At 35.4% G+C, this 27514-nt stretch overlaps 1 protein-coding gene across 1 annotated transcript in view; it reads right to left on the reverse strand.

Annotated features, from left to right (window-relative positions):
- Positions 1 to 8030: 8030 nt before the first annotated feature.
- LOC127160652 (stonustoxin subunit beta) overlaps positions 8031 to 27514 on the reverse strand; it is a 34405-nt gene continuing 14921 nt past the window's right edge. Inside the window, exons 4-7 of the mRNA XM_051103310.1 lie at positions 25271 to 25444; positions 22343 to 22492; positions 9016 to 9062; positions 8031 to 8935 (exon numbers count right to left, since the gene is read on the reverse strand). Of these exons, the coding sequence (XP_050959267.1) occupies positions 8370 to 8935; positions 9016 to 9062; positions 22343 to 22492; positions 25271 to 25404 (897 nt within the window). The 5' untranslated portion in view covers positions 25405 to 25444 and the 3' untranslated portion in view covers positions 8031 to 8369. The remainder of the gene's footprint in view (positions 8936 to 9015; positions 9063 to 22342; positions 22493 to 25270; positions 25445 to 27514) is intronic.

The raw sequence follows: 27514 nt of genomic DNA on the forward strand, positions 1-27514 counted from the left end.
GCCCTTTCTGTAAAATATTGTTGTATTAATTTTTTGCAAAGACTAAATAATTTCCTTATTTATACATAAATACACATATACTACAATAAACACTTCAAATAAATAAATAATTACATTCAAATTATTGATGTTACTATCTATAAAAAATCCCAATGTGGAAACACATTACTTCAATTCCACTGTGGTACAGCGTTGCCATATGGCAACATTGATATTTTCTCATTTTACAGAAAAACTATGTCAGATAATATTGATTTCTGAATAAAAATATGTAATTTACTAACCAAAGATGATGCAAAAAAATCAATAATACAATAATATGTAAGAAACATTAATGTACATGTTTGTGTTTTTGAGAAAACAACGTTTATGCGTGGTTAGTGAAAAACTGAAATCTTTAAGTCACTGAAATAAGACCATGAAACACATTCAGAACATTCGTGCACAAGACTTTTGAGAACTGGATGTGGTTGTCTAGAGTTTTTTCTACAAAAAGATGTGAAAATCATCTCATTTATGCATTTACAGAAAACAATATATTGATTTAAATTTTCTAAAACATGTTTTGTGACTGAAAGGGAATATGCGAGGGAGTGACAACGACCATGAATATTGAGTGATCTACACCTGAGAGACAAAAGGCCCTCCTCTAATGGCCCATCAATGAGACTGTGACTGTCAGGTAGAAACAATGAGAGATTCAAAGAATGGAGTTTTAGACTATTTGTATTTTATTTACAACACAGTATCATCAAAACATACATAATGAAGGTCAAAAGCACATTATTGACTAGATTGATCTAACCATAGAGACGTGAACAGACTTTGTGTCATTCCTGGAAAGTGTTTTCTGGATTCTGTTCAACAAGTGAAACAAGTAAATTATACATGATATTTAAGTGATTGCTGCTTCTTTCCATGGATTTAAGAAACAAAACTCATCATCAGTAGTCCAGGAAATTGTTTTACAATAAAAAAAATCAGTGTAGTTGAACATCTGATGTGGGTACAGCACTCTTCAGGTAGCATTCATCTGTGGTGCAGGAATCAGATCACTAGAGAGAAAAAAACCAAAACAAAACAAAAAAAAACATCTGTAAGCATGTTAATATCAGGAGCATCTGTAATATATACATATAGTATGATTTTGTAGTCATAGACTCACACATGCTTTATACTATCTTTAAAAAATAGCATTTTATATCTGAGAAACTAATTATTATTGTTTAGCACCTTAAACATCTATTCATTAACATAGTATTAATAATAAACTAATAGTATCCTATTGTTATACGATAGATAGATAAATAAATAAATAAATAAATATGATTTTATAGTCATAAACACAAGCATGTTTTATGTCTTATACAATACAAAGCCATTTTATGTCTGAGAAACTAATGTATTATTATTAAGCACGTCATAAACATCTATTCGTGAATATGACAGTAGTTTTGTCTAAACAATCCTAGACTCTTTCATTCAGTGTTACAGTGTAAACACTATTACTTTTATATCGCGTCATTTTTATTTTATAGAACATTAAAAACATCCTGGTGTCGTCAAACATTTCGATGCAATTAAATGAAACATACTTAATAACGTTTCAATCGACTGCACGTGTAGTCAGGAATATCACAGTAACACAACAACTAATGTAAGTAGTCTAATAAAAGAAAGACTTACTCTTTCGGTGGATCTCGCCGTGCGTCGCATCGCGCTCTTCCTCTGAGGGAAATATAAATCTTTCTCCTCACAGCGCGTCTTCTTCCAGTAACAAGATGCAAGTAGCCGAGCTGAACAATGAAGTGAAGTCTCCCGCTTTGTTTACGTTGATGTGGGCGGTTCGCCGCTTGTGCCTCCACGTGGCTGATTATAATAACAAACCGAAAGCAGCTCGTGGGCATGAACAAATTAAAAATAATTAGGTCTGACGAGAAAGACTGGACATCGAGTTGGTTTCATACAGATTACTTTAACACATGATATTTGTTTTCGATAAGACTTACATTTAAAAGTAGACATATCAGGCTTTCTATAGATATCTCTCTCATGTCTCTGTGTGGAGTATTCGCTGAGTTTTAGTTCATTTTAGTGACGCATTTCTTAATGACTATCACAGAGAACAACGTGGCAGACTACATACACTCTAAAAAATGTTGGGTTGTTTTTTTAACCCAACTGCTGGGTTAAGCCTGTTGGGTCATTTAGTTGGGTTGTTTTGCTCAGTGTTGGGTTGTTTTTGTGTAACCCAACATTGGGTTACTGATTTTATCCAATCAAGTGACAGTTAAGAGAGTAAGCCACTCCCCCTACTCGACGAGCCAAGCGCTACCTTCGCGGCCATTTTGAATCACCTCAGGAATCGCCTCAGGAACAACCGTCCTTCAGCAACGACAGAAAAGGTATGTTTGTGGGTTTTTAACAAGTAGTAAATTTATTGGGCTATATGCAATTAAATTTTATTAACATTAATTATTACTACTACTGTTTTTTTTTTAATATTATTATTAATTTATTTGCTTCGCCATAGTTTTAGATCGACATGTCCGCATCACTTCCACTTGCGACTTGAACGCAAACGTAAAGCTTCTTTTCTCATTGAAAATGTTGAAAATATTTTTAAATCATTAAACATTCACGAATTACATCCGAAGTGATTCAAGAAACAGTAGCCATCCTTGTTGTTTCTGTAATACAGTATTTTCTTTTTTCTTGGATAGTATGACACTGCAGTTAAAACGAATATCAAAATAATATAAAGTTGGCACTGATAAAATTGTTATATTAATGTGTCGCAGTTGAATGTTTAATTTCGGTGTATATGTCAATGTGGATATAAAACTGTGGCGGGGTATATGGAATTGTAAAATTATTTAAAAAGTATCGTCATTGACATCAGCCTATCGGCGATCTGCCTGCATATAGTCGATACACGATATTATCAACTATCGGAACAACCCTAATACAAACTTATATTGTGTTTTTAGGAAGCATGGTTCAGCCCAGGACGAAGCCACACTCAAAAAAAATATTTCAGCCCTTAACTTAATTCAATTACGTACAAAATTTCCATGCATTTAGATTACATAGTTTTAACTTAAACAAATCAATTAAACTTAATGTGATTCAAATGCATCGGTCTTACGTAAATGAAACAGGTAAAGTTGATGTAATATTTCCCAGTGTTAAACAAACCCTGCTCAGTGTTCATGTGTTTCCACACTACAGAGTGTTCAAGTAGCATTGACACAGTGTTGGAGTTAAGGAGATCATTATGTCATGATTGACCAATAATGATCAACACCTGCTGTTTACAAGCAGAATCACAGAAGGAAAGAGAAACACAAGAATCAGTCACAGCCAAAGATAAAATGAACTTTAATAAAGGAAGACATTAAATCTCTGATTAAACAACTCCACAAACAACATTACAGTTTGACTTGATTTCTGTCATATATCCACAAATTTTATTTCAGAACGTCTAAACAGAGGTTTAGATGTTTTATTTTTTTATTTTTGTTTGTTTCAATTGACCTCACCATCATGGCGAACAGGGTTTACTTTAGTTGGACTCTTGACTTTTGGTTTTTTTTTATGTTAATTTTTTTGGCTACTGTAGTTATGTGTAGGAAGCACATTTATTATAGCAAAATTAAAAAGCCAAAAAGAAGTCTGATTAGGTGTTTTTGGTTATTTTTTTATTGTTTGTTAAATAATTATCATCAAGTAGCATGATGCCCTGATGTCATGCAGTGGTTAATCTATTATTTTCATAATGTTTACAACAGATGTATGAACGATTATGGATGTTTATCTTATACACTAAACCTTGAAATCTACAGCATCAGTTTGACACACACAGACATCAAGAATCAGCATTTGAATCTCAACAATGGTGACATTCAACAGCTGCATGCTGGGTAACAGCAGATTATAAAACTCACCCATGACTCCCAGCATGCAGCTGTTGAATGTCACCATTGTTGAGATTCATATGCTGAATCTTGATGTGTGTGTGTGTGTGTCTAAGTAATACTGGAGATCTTAAAGCAGTAATAGTAACAGTTCACACAACTACTGTAAATGTCATGAAACTAACAGGAAAACCACTGAACAATATCAGCAAATCAGGCCACTGGATGATGATTGCAACAAAAATAATAGTTAACCAAAAACACTTAATAACAGCCCCCTTTTTTTTTTTTTTTTTTTTTTTTTGTGCGCAGTAACAAATGTGCTTGGCGAACATAATTACAACAACCAAAGAACAAAAAAACTATACTAAGAAAGTCAAGGGTCAAGAGCCCAACTAAAGTAAACCCTGTTCGCCATGATGGTGAGGTCAAATGAAACATTTTTTTTTAAATAAAACATCTAAACCTCTGTTTAGACGTTCTCAAATAATATTTGTGGATATACGACAGAAATCAAGTCAAACTGTAATGTTGTTTGTGGAGTTGTTTAATCAGAGATTTAATGTCTTCATTTATTTAAGTTCATTTTATCTTTGGCTGTGGCTGATTCTTGTGTTTCTCTTTCCTTCTGTGATTCTGCTTGTAAACAGCAGGTGTTGATCATTATTGGTCAATCATGACATAATGATCTCCTTAACTCCAACACTGTGTCAATGCTACTTGAACACTCTGTAGTGTGGAAACACATGAACACTGAGCAGGGTTTGTTTAACACTGGGAAATATTACATCAGCTTTACCTGTTTCATTTACGTAAGACTGATGCATTTGAATCACATTAAGTTTAATTGATTTGTTTAAGTTAAAACTATGTAATCTAAATGCATGGAAATTTTGTACGTAATTAAATTAAGTTAAGGGCTAAAATATTTTTTTTTGAGTGCACATGTATATTTTAACATTTATTAATGCAAATTGTATTTTTTATTTTGCATTAAAATAGCCTTTTATAAATTCATTTTGTCTCTTTTTTTGTTGTCTTAAGTAATTCTCTTTGATTATTGTTTATTTTCTTTATTATCAAATATTTCAGGTTTGTTTTCAACCAGCAACATAGCATTTTTTTTGCCAATAGTCTAGGTAAATAAAACAACCCAAAGTGTTGGGTCAAAGATTTAACCCAACAAGTTGGGTTAAAATAACCCAACGCTGGGTTTGTCCATATTTGACCCAGCGTTGGGTTACCAAAATAACCCAATTTGGGTTATTTTAACCCAGCGTTTTTTTAGACTGTACCCTGTTTGTTTGCTTTATTTCACAAAACCACAGAGTGTTGTTGTTATTATGAGTGTAGAAAAATAAAAGTGAATTCCTTACAGATTCCATTGATGTATTGTTCTTATCTGTACGATCAAAAATGATGGAGAAATTGAAGTTCTTTTTGGCGTTATCAGAAAAACGGCCACAAACTGCGCCGACGCATTTTTCGACCCCAGAGGGTTAAAAACAGCATATCATTGACTACCTTAAGGCCGGCCCTTTTAATTAACATATTACATTATATTGTATTTTTTTTTCAGAATAACAAGGAAGTAAGTAGAAAGTAATTGTTAGAGGGTTAAGGGAATTTGGCCTTTGCATTACCTCACATTTACAATCCTGGATAATTTCATGTTCTGTCATGCTGGTGTGCTAAAAAATGGAAATATAAATGGAAATATACTTTAGAAATATTTTACTCAAGAATTTCTAAGGGTAATTGTGGCCATTGTATATCAGAGACAATTATTTATTTCATAATGTGATTTTTATTAGATATTTAATATATTATATTATTTAATTAAAGATTTTCAAAACCTTTTTTTGATCATATTTAACAAGGGTACCAACAATTCTGACCATGACTGTATATATAAAATAAAATAAACGAGTCTTGCACAATTAGATTTGTAGAAAGCACATACTTTGTCAAAATGAGCCTAACATGCAAAATAATAAACCTGAATAGGGACAGAAAATTCCAAAAGCAAACATACAATTTGTAGAGTTGTAATTACTGTACTCACAGTTTCTGAAAATGTTAAATACAGTTAGAAAATATTAAACATTTGTTAAATACAGTTTTCTCATGTTCTCATATTTATTGTTTTATTTTAATGTGTTTTTGTAAAGCCATAATTGTGTTATAATATTGTTTTGATATGTTCGCTATTTGCAATATATTAATATTTTTCATAGTGCGATTTTTGGTGAATTATATTAGAAACTAGGGTAAGTCTGATTCTCAAACATCACTGTAATTATTAACTAATATATGGAACCCAAAACAATTAAAAAACAAAATCATATAGGCCACAAAAATATAATGTGCCTGTTTTTGAAATTATAGATAATCACAAATGAGATTTCAGTGATATTTTTCCTACTGAACTAGAAAATGTTCCTGGTTTTCATTTCAGAAATCTGGTCACCTTAACATTCAGTCACTCACACACACACACACACACACACACACACTCACACACACACACACACAGAGTCTGTTAAAGTCTATATCACACAAACACAGAATTGTCTTTCTAAATGTTTAAACATCAGATTATTATGCCACAAAAGACTATTTAAATATGAATCCTGCATGTTCTGCATGTCTTTTTATGAAAGAACGGCACGGATGCGCGGTTTTGTTTTCTACATATGTAATACTGACACGCGCAGTGATTTTAGCGTCTGCCGTTTCACTAAATGAGGGCATAAAAGTCACTTCATAAGCCTTTCACTGTCTTATTTGAGTAAAACAAGTGTCAAATATATACACCAAAATTTAATGGTATTCATGGCAGGTCAGCAACCCGTCAAAATAAAAGTTCGGTTTAACTTCATTGATCATTCAGTATAATGTGCCTACTACTACTACTACTACTACTATTAATTAATAAAAATGTATACATTTTTTTTTTTTTTTTCACACAATATTTCTTCCATGTTTTACATTTTCCAATCCCCTTTATTTGACAAAAATAAAATATAATTTTCATTAAAAGATCAATTAAATCAATATTTTATACCTTCATCTGATAACCAGAAAAATACACAACACAGAATTCCATAAGGCTATTGTAAAAATAAATAAAAGCTGTTTTTATGCATTCAAATAAACAGACAATTTCTACCAATATAATCATGTTCTTGTAATTAAACATATGATTGGTAATGACAGAAAGATCAGTTTTGTGTGAACTACTGGTCTTTGTGTTTCTGTGTTGCTCTTATTCATCTTTTCCAGCAGATGGCGCCATTTAGGAGTCAATAATTTCAGCGAAATGACCCAAAATATCCACTTTTCAACTCTGGTTTACACTCTTTGTGAATAATGTGCAAAGATAAAGTAATGAATTATGATAATGAAGTCATCTCTTATGGCATCTGTGAGTTCACTTGTGCTCAAATGTGTTGTTCTTCATGTCTCTCATCTCCATATAACAATGAGAGCAATGATTGATTCACATGAACAAGTGTCATTTCCATAAACTCATCAGCTCATCAGATGCTTGTAAACAGTTATTTGTCCTGTTACAGAAACACAATCACCCTTTTACCTCCTAAATAGTGCTGTTACTGCTGCTGGTTCAGGACATCTGTGAACCCCTGAAGAGACACAGAGAGACACTGCATCAGTGCTTGAAGTGTTGAATGAACTGATTCATTTATTATAATAAAACTGATCTAGTTTTAAAAAATGTAATACTACCATAAAATCAGCTCAAAATGCAAAATAATAATCAAAAAACATTATTAAACAAAAATATATTACATTAATTTTCCTAAAGAAATAAAAAATGTTGTATTTCAAGTGTGACCCAAAAAGAAGAGGCTGAAAGTTTAAATTTACTGGAAAAATAGCTCATTAAAATTGTATAAAAATGTAATACTACCATAAAATCAGCTCAAAATGCAAAATAATAATCAAAAAACATTATTGAACAAAAATATATTACATTAATTGTCCTAAAAAACAAAACAAAATAAAGTTGTATTTCAAGTGTATTTCATAGTATCATAAAATTGTATTAAAATTGTAAATAGTAATTGAAAAATATTATAGAACAAAAACATTACTTTTGCCAATAAAAAGAAAAAAGTTTTTTTTTAAAGCTCATCATTTTTGACTGTGAAGGAGTGAAAACAAATACAAACACAGTCTGACGCTCATTTGCATAAACAATATTTTAATATGACACAACAGTGTAAATATGACATGTGATTTTATTTGTGTGTTTGAGTGTGTGATTTGTGTTTGACTGACAGAAACACAGAAAGTGTCTCTGACTGGAGAAACATCTTCATCCTGATGATCTGAAACAGGAAACTGTCTTGTGTGTCTGATATTGAACTTCCTGAAGCCTGTGATTAAAACACACACAACAACAGCAACACTTTCACATCATTACACTCACACTGTGTCCACTAATGTCTGTGTGTGTTTAATGTCACACAGAGACAACGAAGAGTTTGGATAAAGGTAACATCCAGCGTGTAGTGGTTGAGTGAATGTGTGTGTGAATGTGTGTATGTGTGTGAGTTTGTGTGTGTCAGAGACGCTGTAGAAGGACAGAGTGCCACCAGACACGTCCACATACACTCCTACTCTATTACTGAACCATGAACCAGCAGATATAGCAGTGTCATTATGATTGTGATGGGCAATGAATGTGTGATCAGAGCATTCAAGACTCCAGGAGTTCACATTATATCCAAACAAACAGTCATCACTCCCTCCTTTCCTCTCGATTTCTTTATATGACACTGATATATAAACATAATCTCCACTCCATTCAGTCTCCCAGTAACAGCGTCCAGTCAGACTCTCAACACACAGAACCTGAGGATAATAATCGAATCTGTCTGGATGATCAGAATATGACTGTTGTTCATTCACACGTGTCGCCTTTCTGTTCTCATCAGACAGAATGAGTTGTTTGTTTGCTGTGTTTGTATCCAGTGTGAGATCACAGGCATCTGAACACAAGAACACACATTACAAGAGACACATTTACAACAACTAAACAACAAAACTGTGTGTCTGTTTGTGGACTTACATTTGTGGAGTCCTGATGTGATCATGAACTCTCCTCCATGATCCACACTAGAAAACACACACACGCACACACACACACACACACACACACACACACATGTTGTGTTTACATGTTTTATGGGGACATTCCATAGGCGTAATGGTTTTTATACTGTACAAACCGTATTTTCTATCGCCCTACACCTACCCTACACCTAAACCTAGCCCTCACAGGAGACTGTGCACACTATTACTTTCTCAAAAAAACTCATTGTGCATGATTTATAAGCCTGTTTCCTCATGGGGACCTCACAAATGTCCCCACAAGGTCAAAATTTACTGGTATTACTATCCTTGTGGGGACATTTGGTCCCCATAACGTGATGAATACCAGGTGCACACACACACACACACACACACACATTAAACACACACACAGTCAGTCAGTCAACAAACTGTTGCTATGCAGTTGCTAAGATACTGAGGGCAGTTGCTAGGCTGTTGCCTAGGTACTGGAGGTGGTTGCTATGCAGTTGCTAAGGTACTGGAAGTGGTTACTAGACTGTTGCTATGCAGTTGCCAGGGTACTTGGGTGGTTGCTATGCAGTTGCTAAGGTACTGAGAGTGGTTGCTATGCAGTTGCTAAGGTACTGGAAGTGGTTACTAGACTGTTACTATGCAGTTGCCAGGGTACTTGGGTGGTTGCTATGCAGTCGCTAAGGTACTGGAAGTGGTTACTAGACTGTTGCTATGCAGTTGCCAGGGTACTTGGGTGGATGCTATGCAGTTGCTAAGGTACTGAGGGTGGTTGCTAGGCTGTTGCTACATGGTTGCTATGATACTTGCTGTGTGGTTGATAACACAATTTGGGTGGTTGCTAGTGTATCGCTATATGGTTGTTACGGTACTTGTGGTTGTGGCTAGGCTGTTGCTATGTTGTTGTCAAGGTACACAAGGTGGTTGCTAGGGTGTTGCTGTGCTGTTGCTAGGCTACATGGGGTGGTTGCTAGTAGGGCTGTGTATCTCAATATATCTCACATTCAGTAGGGTGACCAGACGTCCCGGGTTTCCGGGGACAGTCCCGGTTTTTGTTGTCCTGTCCTGACTGGATCTGTCCCCGTAAATGTCCCCGTTTTACAGCACATTCAAAACAACCTGCAAATTCACTGTTAAAGCTCGACCGATATCAGCAGCTGGTAATCGTGTGATTGTGATTATTTTCAGCAGCAGAGGTGCTGTGAGCTATTAGTGATTATTTGGTCGCGCCGCTACTTTGTACTTTAGCCATGAAGAACCTGGACGAGAGCAAAACGCAATTATCGTCAAAAGAGATGTCGTTATTGGTTTTAAAGTAGTAACATACTAACTATACAGGTTAAAACAAACTCATCCTCATTGTCATCACATGGAAGAGGAAACTCGTCACTCTTCCTATTACACTTTCTGTAAAATATTGTTGTATTAGTTTTTTGCAAAGACTAAATAATTTCCTTATTTATACATAAATACACATATACTACAATAAACACTTCAAATAAATAAATAATTACAATCAAATTATTGTTGTTACTATCTATAAAAAATCCCAATGGGGAAATACATTACTTCAATTCCACTGTGGTACAGCGTTGCGATGTGGCAACGTTGATATTTTCTCATTTTACAGAAAAACTATGTTAGATAATATTGATTTCTGAATAAAAATATGTAATTTACTAACCAAAGATGATGCACAAAAATCTCCCTTGAGAAGAGACATTCAGAAATTAGGTTTACAGAGCAATTTCTGGAGCACTTCAACAGGTGTCCTCCATGTTGGGGTGACAGTGGAAAAAAGTGTTTGGAGGAACATTCAAATGTCATGTGGCTTAAAAACAGCATATCATTGACTACCTTAAGGCCGGCCCTTTTAATTAACATATTACATTATATTGTATTTGTAACGTCCCATAGAGGGTTAAGGGAATTTGGCCTTTGTATTACCTCACATTTACAATCCTGGATAATTTCATGTTCTGTCATGCTGGTGTGCCAAAAAATGGAAATATAAATCAAAATATACTTTTGAAATATTTTACTCAAGAATTTCTAAGGGTAATTGTGTTTTATTAGATATTTAATATATTATATTATTTAATTAAAGATTTTCACAACCTTTTTTGATCATATTTAACAAGGATACCAACAATTCTGACCATGACTGTATATATAAAATAAAATAAACGAGTCTTGCACAATTAGATTTGTAGAAAGCACATACTTTGTCAAAATGAGCCTAACATGCAAAATAATAAACCTGAATAGGAACAGAAAATTCCAAAAGCAAACATACACTTTGTAGAGTTGTAATTACTGTACTCACAGTTTCTGAAAATGTTAAATACAGTTAGAAAATATTAAACATTTGTTAAATACAGTTTTCTCATGTTCTCATATTTATTGTTTTATTTTAATGTGTTTTTGTAAAGCCATAATTGTGTTATAATATTGTTTTGATATGTTTGCTATTTGCAGTAGTTACTAATATTTTTTATTACTAATATTATATTAATACTAATATAGTGTGATGTTTGGTGAATTATATTAAAAACTAGGGTAAGTCTGATTCTCAAACATCACTGTAATTATTAACTAATATATGGAACCCACAACAATTAAAAAACAAAATCATATAGGCTACAAAATATATTGTGCCTGTTTTTGAAATTACAGATAATCACAAATGAGATTTCAGTGATATTTTTCCCACTGAACTAGGAAATGTTCCTGGTTTTCATTTCAGAAATCTGGTCACCTTAACATTTAGTCACTCACTCACTCACACACACACACACACACACATGTTGGGTTTACATGTTTTATGGGGACATTCCATAGGCGTAATGGTTTTTATACTGTACAAACCGTATTTTCTATCGCCCTACACCTACCCTACACCTAAACCTAGCCCTCACAGGAGACTGTGCACACTTTTACTTTCTCAAAAAAACTCATTCTGTATGATTTATAAGCCTGTTTCCTCATGGGGACCTCACAAATGTCCCCACAAGGTCAAAATTTACTGGTATTACTATCCTTGTGGGGACATTTGGTCCCCATAACGTGATGAATACCAGGTGCACACACACACACACACACACACACATGTTGGGTTTACATGTTTTATGGGAACATTCCATAGGCGTAATGGTTTTTATACTGTACAAACCGTATTTTCTATCGCCCTACACCTACCCTACACCTAAACCTAGCCCTCACAGGAGACTGTGCACACTTTTACTTTCTCAAAAAAACTCATTCTGTATGATTTATAAGCCTGTTTCCTCATGGGGACCTCACAAATGTCCCCACAAGGTCAAAATTTACTGGTATTACTATCCTTGTGGGGACATTTGGTCCCCATAACGTGATGAATACCAGGTGCACACACACACACACACACACACACACACATGTTGGGTTTACATGTTTTATGGGAACATTCCATAGGCGTAATGGTTTTTATACTGTACAAACCGTATTTTCTATCGCCCTACACCTACCCTACACCTAAACCTAGCCCTCACAGGAGACTGTGCACACTTTTACTTTCTCAAAAAAACTCATTCTGTATGATTTATAAGCCTGTTTCCTCATGGGGACCTCACAAATGTCCCCACAAGGTCAAAATTTACTGGTATTACTATCCTTGTGGGGACATTTGGTCCCCATAACGTGATGAATACCAGGTGCACACATACACACACACACACACACACACATATGTATAACTCATGGTTTTAATTAATTACACATGATTAATAAAATTAAATTTAACCATTAAAAAGAAGACCAGAAAAATGAAAACAGAAAACAGAATTTGAAAAAAAAATAAAAAAATAAAAAGGAATTTGGGGGAAAAAAAATAGGGCCCCATTTTTGTATGCAACTATATATTTGTTACAGTTATAAATGCATTTTCAAATGAATTATTTTATTTGTCTAACATATTTTTGTAATGTTATAATTTTGTTATAATACTTTGATATGTTTGCTATTCGCAGTGATTACTATTTACTATTGTTAATAGTGTGACAAGGTCTTTAACCCCCCGGTTTAATGGCCCCGGACCCACCTAAAAGGATCCAGGTTCAATCACTTTTGTCTAACAAAATCTTATGTGAGCATGATGTGAGCTCCCACCCACTACCACTAGCCCCTGATGTTTTGGCACCAGCCCCGAATGTTTTAAAATCCTAGAAATGCCCCTGAACCATATTATGAGATTAAAAAATAATTAATTATCATGATATTTGATTTATGGAAAGATAGTTTTCTTAGGGCTAATTAGTATCTCTGGTAAAAAATTAAAATCTTCTGTTTGGAGACAAACTTGCAAAAGGGCAAAGTAGACATTTTTTTAATAACGTTTTCTTGAGGATTCATTCATTTTTAAATCAAAATCGATCATAACTCTGAAATAAAAGACAATTTTCTTCCCTAATTTTAGGTTCAATGTTCTGTGTCAAATCTGAATATAAAAATGTGATTTAACATTATCTTGAGCTCACAAATATTTTCTCTCTGTATCTCCCACTTTATTTGTTCTCAAATGTTGTTTTTTTGTTGAAATCTTTAAATATGTCTAGGCTTAAAGATCATTACATTATAAATGTAACACAGATTTAACATTATTCACTGATAGTGTCTGATCATTTGTCTGCTGCACGTTTATTGTTGTGGATCATTATTTTATTTGTGTTGTAAATGAGCACTATCATTCCTCTGTAGGTATTCATGAGATAATATGTACACAATAATTACTCAATTATGTTCACACTCAATTATGATGTCAAACAGACAGAGTCCAACAGATAAATAAGTGCAGAAATTTAGACTAAAATATGCATTTTGATCAAATATGTGTCATCAAATGTACATCTGGAAAAATACATATAGTTTTAAGTCTCTGTCACTGTATCCTTAAAGGCTCATGAACTGCATTTGTTTATTATGTTTTAATGTTTCCTGAGGTGCACTTATGTTAGTGTCAAAATGTAGAGAAAAGGCCATTTTCTACTGTGATTTTAGTTCTCTGATTTAAACACTGTTTAAAGAGACGGGTCTCCTGTAAGACTTCAGTGTAACAGTTCACTGCTGACATTAGGAAACATCTTTGCATATGAAATAAGTTTTACATGTGGACCTTTTTTTGAAAACGTCTGTTTCTTCTGTTTCTGCTGCTGAGATGAACCAATGATGAAAAGTGTTTACAGCATTATATTTCCATCTACTGAATGTCATTAAAGGTTGCAGTGCAGCTAAACACAGTCGTCTCTGTTGACTGAATGAATGTAACAATCTCACCATTGTAACATGATTTGTAACGCTTTCATCACAACTAACACAATGTGACAATGCGAATAAGATATTTGTGCAGTGTAGACAGAATCAACTTTGAGCTCACGCTGAACTGTGATTGACAGATCTGTGATTATAATGGATTATATCACACACCGGACGTGTTCAGTTCAACACAGCAGTCGATAAACAGTGACTCTAGTCATTAAACAGGGAAAAGTTCATTTCAAAAATTAAAAAATTTGACTGTCATTCTTACATTTGGAAAATGTTTATCTTGCTCTGAGTAGTTAAACAAGAGTTGCAAAAGGCTCAGTGTGATTGTGGAGTCAGATGAGCTCATAGTGTGGACATCTTCATACCAGGTTTGCATCTTTTATACTTGGATTTATTTTAAGAACATGTATGCTTTGTATTGATCATTTCCCAATTGATTATGTAATTGTCATCATGCATGTTTTACCTGCTTATTCTTGGATTCTGCTAGTAAAATGAGAGGAGTTTGGTGTTTTATCCAGTAACACTTTTTAATAACTTCGATTTATAAATCATTAACTAAAAAATCTATAATAAACAATATACTTTGAGTTGCTATCTGTGGTATATCATTATTGAATTAATAAATAAAGGTAAAAAATTAAGCATAGATTAGCTAATATTAGATGAAGTATCCAATAGTTTACACAAAATATTGTCAATATTGAGTCTTTTGCAGTCCAAACAGAGTCACAGCAGAACATTTGCATCTCACGATCAACATAGCGATGTTTAGCTCTTAAATGAGTAAATGATTCAATATCATTTATAAGGAAAAAAAAAAAAAAAAAAAAAACAAAACAAAAAAAAACAATGGCCCTGGAAATCAATTTAAATATTACGCTTTAATGTAACATTGTCTGTCACTGCTTATAGGTTTGGGATTATCTTTCACTATTTAGTTTAAACCGGCTTCACTGTTTTCTGAAAAATGTTCCCCTTTTTGGTGTTATAGAAATGTTAAACAGCCCACAGTAATATCCAGGAAAGGAAACTACTGCTCATTTTTGGCAAATTTCTAGAAAGGTGGTCAAACACTAGAAAAACACCATAAAGACAATCCTCATAACTTATGTGCTACATTTATGTTCTATGTAAGTCCATATGAAAGCAGTTTGTCATATTTTGACAGATTGTTTGGTAGGCTACACCTCAGCTTTAAAAAAAAAAAAAAATAAATAAAAAATCTATTTGCATTGTTCACCAGTAATGACTAAACAATAATAGCAAATACTTAAGGCAATCATTTATTAATGTGTTAACTATAAGCACAAATAAATAATTTAAATATCATATTTCCTTATTGTGTTCTATATTTAAGTTAAGAAGAGGTGTTAAAATTGCTCTGCAAAATAAGATAAGATAAGATAAGATAAAATGTATTGTCCCGAAGGAAATTCGTATTGGACACACACAGAACATTATAATCTGCCGTTTCATACAAATAACATATTACATTCATGTGATACATACATACAGTGGCCCATCACTAACCTCACTATATATAGTGAGCAACTAAATTACACCCTACCCATTATCAACACACCTTTATTCAAAAAAAAAAAAAAATAATAAAAAAATAAAAAATAATAATAATAATAATAATAATTAGTGTTGTTGACCTCTGGCTAACTTATCATTTAATAGTTTAATGGACAGTGGGACAAATGATTGCTTAAAATGGTTAGGTCTACACTGAGGAACTCTGAACCACCTTCCCGAAGATAATACAGGTCCTTTTCAAAAAATTAGCATATTGTGATAAAGTTCATTATTTTCTGTAATGTACTGATAAACATTAGACTTTCATATATTTTAGATTCATTACACACAGCTGAAGTAGTTTCAAGCCTTTTATTTTTTTAATATTGATGATTTTGGCATACAGCTCATGAAAACCCAAAATTCCTATCTCAAAAAATTAGCATATTTCATCCGACCAATAAAAGAAAAGTGTTTTTAATACAAAAAAAGTCAACCTTCAAATAATTATGTTCAGTTATGCACTCAATAATTGGTCGGGAATCCTTTTGCAGAAATGACTGCTTCAATGCGGCGTGGCATGGAGGCAATCAGCCTGTGGGACTGCTGAGGTGTTATGGAGGCCCAGGATGCTTCGATAGCGGCCTTAAGCTCATCCAGAGTGTTGGGTCTTGCGTCTCTCAACTTTCTCTTCACAATATCCCACAGATTCTCTATGGGGTTCAGGTCAGGAGAGTTGGCAGGCCAATTGAGCACAGTAATACCATGGTCAGTAAACCATTTACCAGTGGTTTTAGCACTGTGAGCAGGTGCCAGGTCGTGCTGAAAAATGAAATCTTCATCTCCATAAAGCTTTTCAGCAGATGGAAGCATGGAGTGCTCCTAAATCTCCTGATAGCTAGCTGCATTGACCGCAGCTGACATGGCACCCCAGACCATCACTGACTGTGGGTACTTGACACTGGACTTCAGGCATTTTGGCATTTCCCTCTCCCCAGTCTTCCTCCAGACTCTGGCACCTTGATTTCCGAATGACATGCAAAATTTGCTTTCATCCGAAAAAAGTACTTTGGACCACTGAGCAACAGTCCAGTGCTGCTTCTCTGTAGCCCAGGTCAGGCGCTTCTGCCGCTGTTTCTGGTTCAAAAGTGGCTTGACCTGGGGAATGCGGCACCTGTAGCCCATTTCCTGCACACGCCTGTACACGGTGGCTCTGGATGTTTCTACTCCAGACTCAGTCCACTGTTTCCGCAGGTCCCCCAAGGTCTGGAATCGGTCCTTCTCCACAATCTTCCTCAGGGTCCGGTCACCTCTTCTCATTGTGCAGCGTTTTTTTGCCACACTTTTTCCTTCCCACAGACTTCCCACTGAGGTGCCTTGATACAGCACTCTGGGAACAGCCTATTCGTTCAGAAATTTCTTTCTGTGTCTTACCCTCTTGCTTGAGGGTGTCAATGATGGCCTTCTGGACAGCAGTCAGGTCGGCAGTCTTACCCATGACTGCGGTTTTGAGTAATGAACCAGGCTGGGAGTTTTTAAAAGCCTCAGGAATCTTTTGCAGGTGTTTAGAGTTAATTAGTTGATTCAGATGATTAGGTTAATAGCTCGTTTAGAGAACCTTTTCATGATATGCTAATTTTTTGAGATAGGAATTTTAGGTTTTCATGAGCTGTATGCCAAAATCATCAATATTAAAACAATAAAAGGCTTAAAACTACTTCAGTTGTGTGTAATGAATCTAAAATATATGAAAGTTTAATGTTTATCAGTACATTACAGAAAATAATGAACTTTATCACAATATGCTAATTTTTTGAAAAGGACCTGTAATTGGTACTCAGAGTTGAGGACATGAGTGGGATCTGAGACAATTTTTTGAGCCTGTCTGATTACAGTTTTACAATTTTGGCCTTTAGATGTACACTAAGATTGCCAAACCAGGCTGAAATACCATATCGGAGAATGCTCTCGATTACAGTGTGATAAAAGAGAAGCAACACCGTCTGGTTAACACCAAAAACCCTCAACCTACGAAGAAAATACAGTCGCTGTTGGACCCTAATACAGACATTTTCCACCTGAGCACTCCATCTCAATTTATTATCAATGTGAATGGCCAGAAATTTATAAGAATCTACCTGGCCTATATTCTGACCACTGATGACCAATGGTAAGTGATCTCCAATGGATTTGGGGTCAAAAATAATCTCCACTGTTTTCTTTGTATTGATGCTAAGAAAATGTGTATCACACCACTGGACAAAATTCTGGACCTCATCTTTATAAATAGCAACATCTGATGTTCTGGATATGAGACCTAAAATAGCTGTGTCATCAGAAAACGTAATCATATAATTATTACCAGTACTGCATGTACATTGGTTAGTATATAATGTAAACAGGACTGGAGAACTGACACACCCCTGTGGGGCACCAGTGCTAATAGTCGTAGATTCAGACAACGTCTTATTCACCCTGACTTGCTGACTACGACTGGTCAGAAATGAATGGAGCCACTTAATAATAGAGGGATTGACGTTCATCCGCTGCATTGTTTTCAAGAGAATATGAGGCTGTAAGGTATTAAAGGCTGAACTAAAGTCTACAAACAACAGTCTAGCATATACCATAGGATTCTCAAGATGTTTAGTCACTAGGTGCACTAAACTGTTGATTGCATCATCAGTGCCTCTCTGATGTTTATAGGCAAACTGGTAGGGATCCAACTGTGAACCTACTTCCTTTATTAATTGGCTCATAATGAGCTTTTCCATGCACTTCATTACAACAGAGGTCAAGGCAATAGGTCTAAAATCATTATTCTCCTGTGGACAAGATTTTTTAGGAACAGGAGTGATAATCGCCTTCTTCCATAAAGCTGGTACAGTGTGAGAGTATAATGACCTCTGGAAAATAGGGCACCAAGCTGATGTCAGTTCATCTGCGCAAGTTCTTAATAAAAAAGGAGAAATGCCATCTGGACCTGTGGCCTTAGTTACATTAACTTGCTTAAAAACCTTGTTGATGGATTTAAGGTCAATCTTCAACCTGTCAGCATCATCAATAACCATACTATCTAGCATCATATTACATTCAGCAGAGAAATCATTATTATCAAATCTCTTATAGAAATAGTTCAACTCATTTGCTTTAGCCAGTTCATCTGTAACATGCAAAGACTTCTCCGTTGATTTCATATTAGTTGCTGTTTTCATAGAGTCCCATAGTTTTTTAGAGTTCATCGTATGAAAGTTTTTCTCTATCAGTCCCCTATGATGTTCTTTTGCCTCGTTTAGCCTCTGGTTTAACTCCTTTTGTACAGTTTTGAGTTGTAAGTGATCCTTGTTCTTAAATGCTTGATGTTTCTTTTTAATACAGTCCTTCAACTCCTTTGTGACAAAGGGTTTATTATTAGGATAGATTTTGACTTTCTTTTTAGGAATCACCATATCAACACAGTATTTGATGTAATCTGTAATGACTTCTGTGGCATTGTCCAGGCTTGATTCCCCAGAGAATAGATCCCAGTTCGTGCATAGAAAACAACCTTTCAGCATTTCTATGCTTTCTTCTGACCATACATTAATAGATTTAACCAGAGGTTTAGAGCTCTTGAGGGCAATCTTGTAAGTAGGGATTAGATGAACAGTATTGTGATCAGAATTAGACAGGGGTGGTTTAGCTATGGCTGTATAAGCATGTTTTAAATTACCATAGCATTTATCTAAAATCAGATTTTTCCTGGTGTAACAGTTAATATACTGTTCAAAACCCGGCAAAGCAATATTTAAGTCACAATGATTGAAGTCTCCCAAATTAAAAATAGGGGCATTTGGGGTACGTTGTAATTGTTCATGAACACAGTCTGCCACCTGTGTCGCAGCCCGTAAGGCGTTGCCATTGGGGGGTACATAAACAGAACAGATAAGAATGTTACCAAACTCACGGGGTAAGTCGAATAGCCTGAGACTTACACATAACAGTTCTACATCAGAGCTGCAGATTTTCTCCCGAACAGTGTGCTGTCTGCACCACTTTTCATTTACATACAAGCAAAGACCACCCCCTTTACTTTTTCCTGACGTCACACTCCTATCGGAGCGAATGTGTGAGAACCCCTCTATTTCAATTAAACCATCGGGGACCTCTGGATGTAACCAAGTCTCAGTAAAAAGCATAATGCAAGACTCATGATACTCGAAACATCCTCTTGATAAAACTCAGAGTTCGTCCATTTTATTCCTTAGCGACCTCACGTTACTTAGGATCATGGATGGCAATGGGGGTCGACTGCCTCTCCTCCTCAACCGCTGCCGCACCCCTCCTCGCCGGCCTCTCCTCCGCGGTCGCCGCAGACACCGAATTCTCACAACCTCTGGCAAACTTTCGATAGACGATCGGGAAAGATCGCCTGCATCTCCACACCGTCACAACGACAAAAGCACATCCCTCGAGTAGACTATAGCCCCAGCCCCACTGATCTTGCTGGTAGAGAGAAGTTCACACAGAAGCGCCAGCGGCAGGGCCATTGCCAGCAAAAAAAGCAGCAAGACATACGCTGCCATCCAGTCACTCTCCCGATACAAACAAACAAACGAACAAACAGCAGAACGACTGAGTGCGTCCGTGTCGCCCGCAGAGCAGCGCCACCGGAAGTATAAAATGATCTAATGATCTGGTGTGTTATATGTGTTCTTTTTAGTTCCATTTCGTGGGTGGGTGATGTTCATGCTGTGGAGCTCTGTGAAGAGTTGGGTGACGTTATTTGGAGAATCTTCAGGGATTAACACTGATCACAGTGTATTTGGTCCCACAATAGAGAGTGTTAAAGTAACACTGAAGCAGAGTTGAACTTAATGAGAATGTTAACAAGCAGAATTACAGAAGGAAAGAGAAACAGAAAAAAAAAGAGAAGAGAAACACAACTACAACTGACTTACAGTCACAGCCTTAGATGAAATCAACTGAAATAAAACACATTAAATCTCTCAAGATCTCAGCAGAGGATGATTAAACAACACAAACAGCTTCACCACCTTCACTTATTACTAATCAGTTTGTCTAAAGTACTTATTCAGAACAGAGGTTCAGATGTTGAATTTGTTTAGTCTGAACTTACCATTAAGGCGATCAATGTTTGCTTTAGTTGGGCTCTTGACCCTTCAATTCATAACTTTTGTTTTCTGGCTGTTGTAAGTCTGTGTCTACAAAACACATTTACTATGGCCAGAAAAGCCAGAAAAAAACATTATTTGAAACGTGATTGGTCATTAATAGAGATTTACTTGTGTAATATCCTGATTCACTGACCTGATCAATAGTTGGAATTTGTGGTTCCCTATCTGTCGTACACTCCGAGTTGTCTCGAGTAGTGTATGACACTAGGGGTCGCTCTTGGGAGCCCAAACACCTCTGATAGTTTGAGAAAAGGCCAATGAAATTGGGTGGGCAGAATTTGCATAGCTGGCCACACCCCAGGCATCCGGGTATAAATAGGGCAGCGCATGCTCTGCTTACTCATTCTGTTTCTTTGGAGTCGAATACAGTGTCTCCCTGTGAGAGGCTGCACCATTCACCTCTAGTCGTTGGATTCTTAGCGACAAGCAGCGGTCTCTCCCTTCTCTTACTCAGATTTGTGAGAGTTCCCCTGTGTGCTTCGACAGCGATCTTGAAGAGCAATTTTCCTCCTAAAAGAGCAATTTTTCTGAAAGAGCTGGCACGGTTGGGATTGTGTGTTGGTTAACATACCTTTCCCTCCGTGTTTTTCTGGTTGTGCCTACATTAAACAATCAACCACCCCATCATTTTTCTCTTTGTTTTATTTGCTATTATGTGCTTTGTAAGCACACAATTACAAAAGAAACAGAAAAAAAAAAAAAAAAAAAAAATCATGTTACAAAGTTAAGGGTCAAGAGCCCAACTAAAACAAACACTGACCACAGTGATGGTGATGTTTTGTGAAATGAAACCAACATCTAAACCTCTGTAATTCTCATTAAGAATTTTTGTATGACAGAAATAAAATCAAACTGGTTAGTAATAAGTGAAGTTGGTGAAGCTGTTTGTGGCGTTGTTTAATCCTCCTCTGCTGAGATCTTGAGAGATTTAATGTCTTTTATTTCAGTTTCATCTAAGGCTGTGACTGTGATTTAGTTGTAGTTGTGTTTCTGTTTGTCTCTTCTCTTTTTTCTGTTTCTTTTTCCTTGATATGATATATAGTGTCATGGTATATTGATCTCACAGACCACCAGTGAAGAACAGCATGTTGACAGGACCAGAAATGACATGTTCTTTGACAAAACGGCTCTTCTACATTGATCATGGGTCTGTGATACACAGATTAATTGTATATGAATATATAAACTGTCATATTTTTAATGGACTTCCCATGCATTGTTTTTTTTTTTTTAAGTTTCTCTTGACAACCACAAAATTATGAAAAATTCTCTCACATACACAGCAGACAGAATGATTGTTACTGTTCAGCTTACTTGAGTTTTTCCAGGTGGTTGAGCAGCTTCACTCCTGAAACTCCTGGGTGATTGTAGCTCAGATCCAGCTCTTTCAGGTGTGAGGGGTTTGAACTCAGAGCTGATTCCAGAGCAGCACAACCTTCTTCTGTCACCATACAGCCAGACAATCTACAACAACAGTGAGTGTTAGTGTGCTTCTTTTTTTTTTAGAAATACAGTAGCCATGCAACATGTAAGGGATAATATACATCCAGCAAGTTTTTACAAAAAACACTAACTTTACAGGTATTTCCTAGATTATTATTGTGAACATTCTCTGTAAAATGTAAATCTCTTACAGTTAACCATTAGATAGCAACAGCACACATGCATGAGCTAATGTAACTATCACTGCATCAGCAACTACACAGTTACTGCCTTTAAAGCCTTCAACACACTGCACAATTTTAGCAGTCATATAAGATCATTGCTGATCACACTGTGTGACATGTAAATGACACCTATTGACTCTAGGCTATGAAAAAAAGTGTAAGCAGCGAAAGAGGAAGGAATAAGAGCTTGAGGTAAACAGTTTTTGTTGTTGTTGTTTTAGCACTATGTCACGTTGATTTCAAAAAGCATTTTTATTGGCTGGTCTGTAAATGTGGGTCATGACAGCAAACACACCATGTGATGATCAGGCTGAATTTCTGACACTGTCAGAAAATGATCGTAGGCTATCTTTGGTCACAAGGCCGTGACAACGGCCGTCTTTGAACCTCTCTCACTATAAGACATAGGATCACAGATTAGGAGCCACAATCACAGAAATCACTATGACTGTTTCACGATGCCAATCTTTCATCTGGGACAGCCAAAAATCGTGTAGTGTGTTTCGGGCTTAAAGGCACAATATGTACGTTTTTTGAATTAAAGTAATTTTTTTCTAGTGTAATAGACCATGTCATTGCATCACCTGCCAGTGGCATCATGCACACTTGATTTATACTGTTCTGTGTTTTATTAGACAGGTGAGCAACTGCTTGGATACAAATAAAGACAGAAAACTAATCTCTTTTATATAGGTCAACACTGTACAGTCTTATTGTTTCAATATAATTTTCTTGATTTACCGCAAGTATCATGTTTTTACCATGCCTCAGAGAGAATACTATTTTGTCAAGTGGTTAACATAGCAAACTCATACGCAATTTTATTTGTATTAATAGTAATAAAAGCTTCATATAATATATTTAAAAATTAATTGCATGCCATCTAATATCAAAGCAGTTTACTGCAGTGTGCAACAAGTACATGTGTGTGTGGTGCTGCTGATGCAGGAGCCGGAGTTTTGAACCCAGATGTGCTTTGCTCCGTTTATAAGCACACGCTACAGGAATGCACATGCATGCATTGTGATACTTTCATGTACGTGCATAGAAGACTGACACAGAAGAAAACAAATGGCTGAATAAAGTTATCATTTTTAGTTTTCTTTACACACAAAAACTATTCTCATTGCTTTTGTAATATTATGGCTGAACCACTGATGTCACACGGACTATTATAACGATATCCATACTACCTTTTCGGGCCTTGAATATGTCAGTTGTGTTGCCAAACACATGATACAAATCAAATGTTATTAACAATTAAAGTGCTCAAATCTAATAATTACACAGGAATATGTTTAGCCACTCTCAACTGCCCCTCCGGAGGTCTGTGCATGTCACTGATTGAGTTTAAGAAAATTGTCTAACATCTAAGATTTTAGGTTAGGATTAGGGTGTCTGCTGACATAAATCTGTAATCATCAGCATAACAACAAAACCCCAGACCAAACTTTCAAATAGGGATGTAACAATTCATGATATTATTTTCTCACCTTTTTTTTTTTTTTTTTTTTTTAGGACAAAATGAGATTTAAGATGAATTATAAATGTAAGGTGTCCTTTTATTATTTCTCAGACAAAACACTGCACATTTCTTTAAGAAATTGAAATATGTCAAATAACAAAGCTAAATTGACATCTTAAAACAAATCCCAAATCAATTAAATGAATAATACAAATAAAATAAATCTCTTCATATAAACAAACTAAGGCTTTGCCTTTGCTCTTTCCATTTAAAATTAGGCAACCACTGCATTTTAATCATGATCAAAACAAAGATGCTGTACACATGCAGTATGAGCAGTTTTTGATTTAAATTAGATTAGATTTGAAGCAAAAACCGAATGGTCTGATTTTAGCTTTGTGAAACTATTCTACAGAAAACATCTGAACAAAACAAAAACACCAGACATGCTGAATGAGAATGCATATTCACTCTCTGGCAGTAGGTGGCGCTTATGGAACAGCAGCGATAGAGTGTTTTCTTGGTTACCGCTGTAAACTAAGCAGTTTCTAAACACTACTTTAATATGCATGATACACAGGCAAGATAAAAAGAAAATCTAAACTTTCTGAAGACAGTTCCTCTTAGACATTCATATAAATCCTCACTCTCAACCAACTTGAATAAGCACATATTTTTATTGATTTTCATCCGGCCCAGCATGCATTGTCACATTCCTACTTTCAAATGATCTCTCCCATAGGCAACATATAAAGTATATGTCAAAAGAATGAACCCTAGCACAGACCCCTGCTAGAGCCTGCTGAACTAGTCATGGTATACAGGACTAAAAACATTAAAAACAATCAGTGAGGATTTAAATCATTCAAACACAGCACCAGCACCTTTCAAGAATGACAGTGACTACTAGTGACTCTGAGATGGTTGTTTGCGAAAAAAAAAAAAAAAAAAAAAAAAAAAAACAGTAGTTCAGCAGTTTCTATATGCTGTCACATGACTGGCTGATTAGACAGTTGCATTAATGAGCAGCTAAACAGTTGTACCCAATAAAGTGTCCAGTGAGTGTACATGTATATGTTACAAAGAACATTTAAATACCCCATTAAATACCTCAGTAGGTTGAGTTGACAGTTTGGACTCTTTAGTCCAGCACACAGCCGTTTCACTCCTGAATCCTGCAGGTCATTGTTACTCAGGTCCAGCTCTCTCAGAGAAGAGTTTGATGATTGTAAAACTGAAGCCATAGTTTCACAGTGCTGATCAGTGAGATTACAGATTGCCAATCTAAACAGGGTAATGAGAAATAATTAATTACATACACACTGTTGACGTATCTGTTTTAGGTTTTCTTATTGTTAATGTTTTCATGTCTTTAGGTATGTTTGAGTCCATGTGGTGCTGCACAGACCGATCAGTGAGAGTTGCCGATTGCAGTCAGGGGCAGAACTGAAAGCAGAGATTTGAAGTCTGACACTTTCTGCTCCTAATACTGACGTTTTGCACTGTGTTTGTATACTTTATCACAGATGAAGTGAATTAAATTCAATAATTGTCAAATACACAGATGTGTGTATTTCATAATCAGGTGCTCATGCTTATATAATGTTTTAGTTCTATTTGTTTGGTATTTGGTTTTCTGTTTATCAATAAACTGCATAAGTTCTCATCTTAACTCAGTTACAGTAGATCAAACACTACAGATAAACATGACCATAAACAGACTTTACAACTGTACAGACATCAGCTGATGTTTGAGAAATTTCTATACATTGTTTCATATATGTAGAAGATATACAGGGGTTGGACAATGAAATTGAAACACCTGGTTTTAGACCACAATTAGTATGGTGTTGGGCTTACTTTTGCGGCAAATACAGCATCATTTCGTCTTGGGAATGAAAAATACAAGTCCTGCACTGTAGCCAGAGGGATTTTGAGCCAAACCTCTTGCAGAAGGTCACTACATGATGCTGGTGTAGGAAAACGTTTTCTGACTCACTCCTCCAAAACACCCCAAAGTGGCTCAATAATATTCAGATCTGGTGATTGTGCAGGCAATGGGAGATGTTCAACTTCACTTTCATGTTCATCAAACCATTTTTTCACCAGTTTTGTTGTGTGTATTGGTGCATTATCATCCTGATACATGGCATCACCTTCAGGGTACAATGTTTGAACCACTGGGTGCACATAGTTAACCTTCACACTCTGCTCTTACTGGTGGAATGCGCAATCAGTGAAAAGTGGCCAGCAGGCTGCGCTAATATAGCCATTGTTGTAGACAATGGGCCTCATTTATCAATCCAACATAGAAATGAGCGCAGATCCGAGCGCACAAATCAATTTACGACAGAGTTCACATGTGATTTATGAAACATTTGTATGCTGCCAGTCCAACCAATTGTCATTTGAATATCACACCCCTAAAAACACCCCGTTTTAGAAGCCTTGCCCCTAGAGTTTACAACACAGAAAAACATAACCAGGCCAAAAAGAGGAAGTAATTTCATGAAAGAGAAACTGGTTTTACTCTAAAAACACCCATTAACCTTGTAATTGCAAACAATTACATTAATTTATATGTACATTAAATACCAGTAAATATAATGAAACATTTACAAACATTAAACACTATATAGCCTATTTAGTTCCCCTCACTCCACAACAAATTCTTTAAATTTAATGGTATTACAGAACAAAAATGAAAAATGAGTAGCTATAAAATTATATATTAAACTATACAATAAAACATTAATAAATACAAACGTAAAGTTACATAGAGCGAAACTGAAATGGTATTGGGCTCATTAGCCTCTCATTCGATAAGAATCCAAATGTTTCCAGTTTTGCCATGTAACATTTGGTTGCTAAACTATTATTCATTATGTAAACAAGGCTTGGTACTTCACTCCTGTTCCAATATCCATGTAAAAAAACACCCTTCCTATGCGCAAAAAAGTTTGTTTGGATGCTGCACACAGATTTTAAATTAATCAGTGTAACTTTTTGTTTGGTTGACTGCATTTTAGTTTGATTAATGGCTGAAATGTCAAGTTAGCAACACTGATATTTTGTGTGTGCGTGGCTGAGGCACAGTTGAACTTAAAATAAAGATATAAAGAAAACAAATAAAATGCATAAACAGTGTCACATAAAAAAAGTAGCCTATACTTGTACAGCTTTTTTTTTTTTGTTAATCTTTTAATTATTTAAAGGGGTCATCGGATGCCCATTTTCCACAAGTTGATATGATTCTTTAGGGTCTTAATGAAAAGTCTCTAATATACTTTGATTAAAAATTCTCAATGGTTTTGTAAAACAACACCCTTTTTACCTTGTCAAAATGAGCTCAGC

This window comes from Labeo rohita, unplaced genomic scaffold (assembly GCF_022985175.1).
Source record: "Labeo rohita strain BAU-BD-2019 unplaced genomic scaffold, IGBB_LRoh.1.0 scaffold_414, whole genome shotgun sequence".
Lineage (NCBI taxonomy): Eukaryota > Metazoa > Chordata > Actinopteri > Cypriniformes > Cyprinidae > Labeo > Labeo rohita.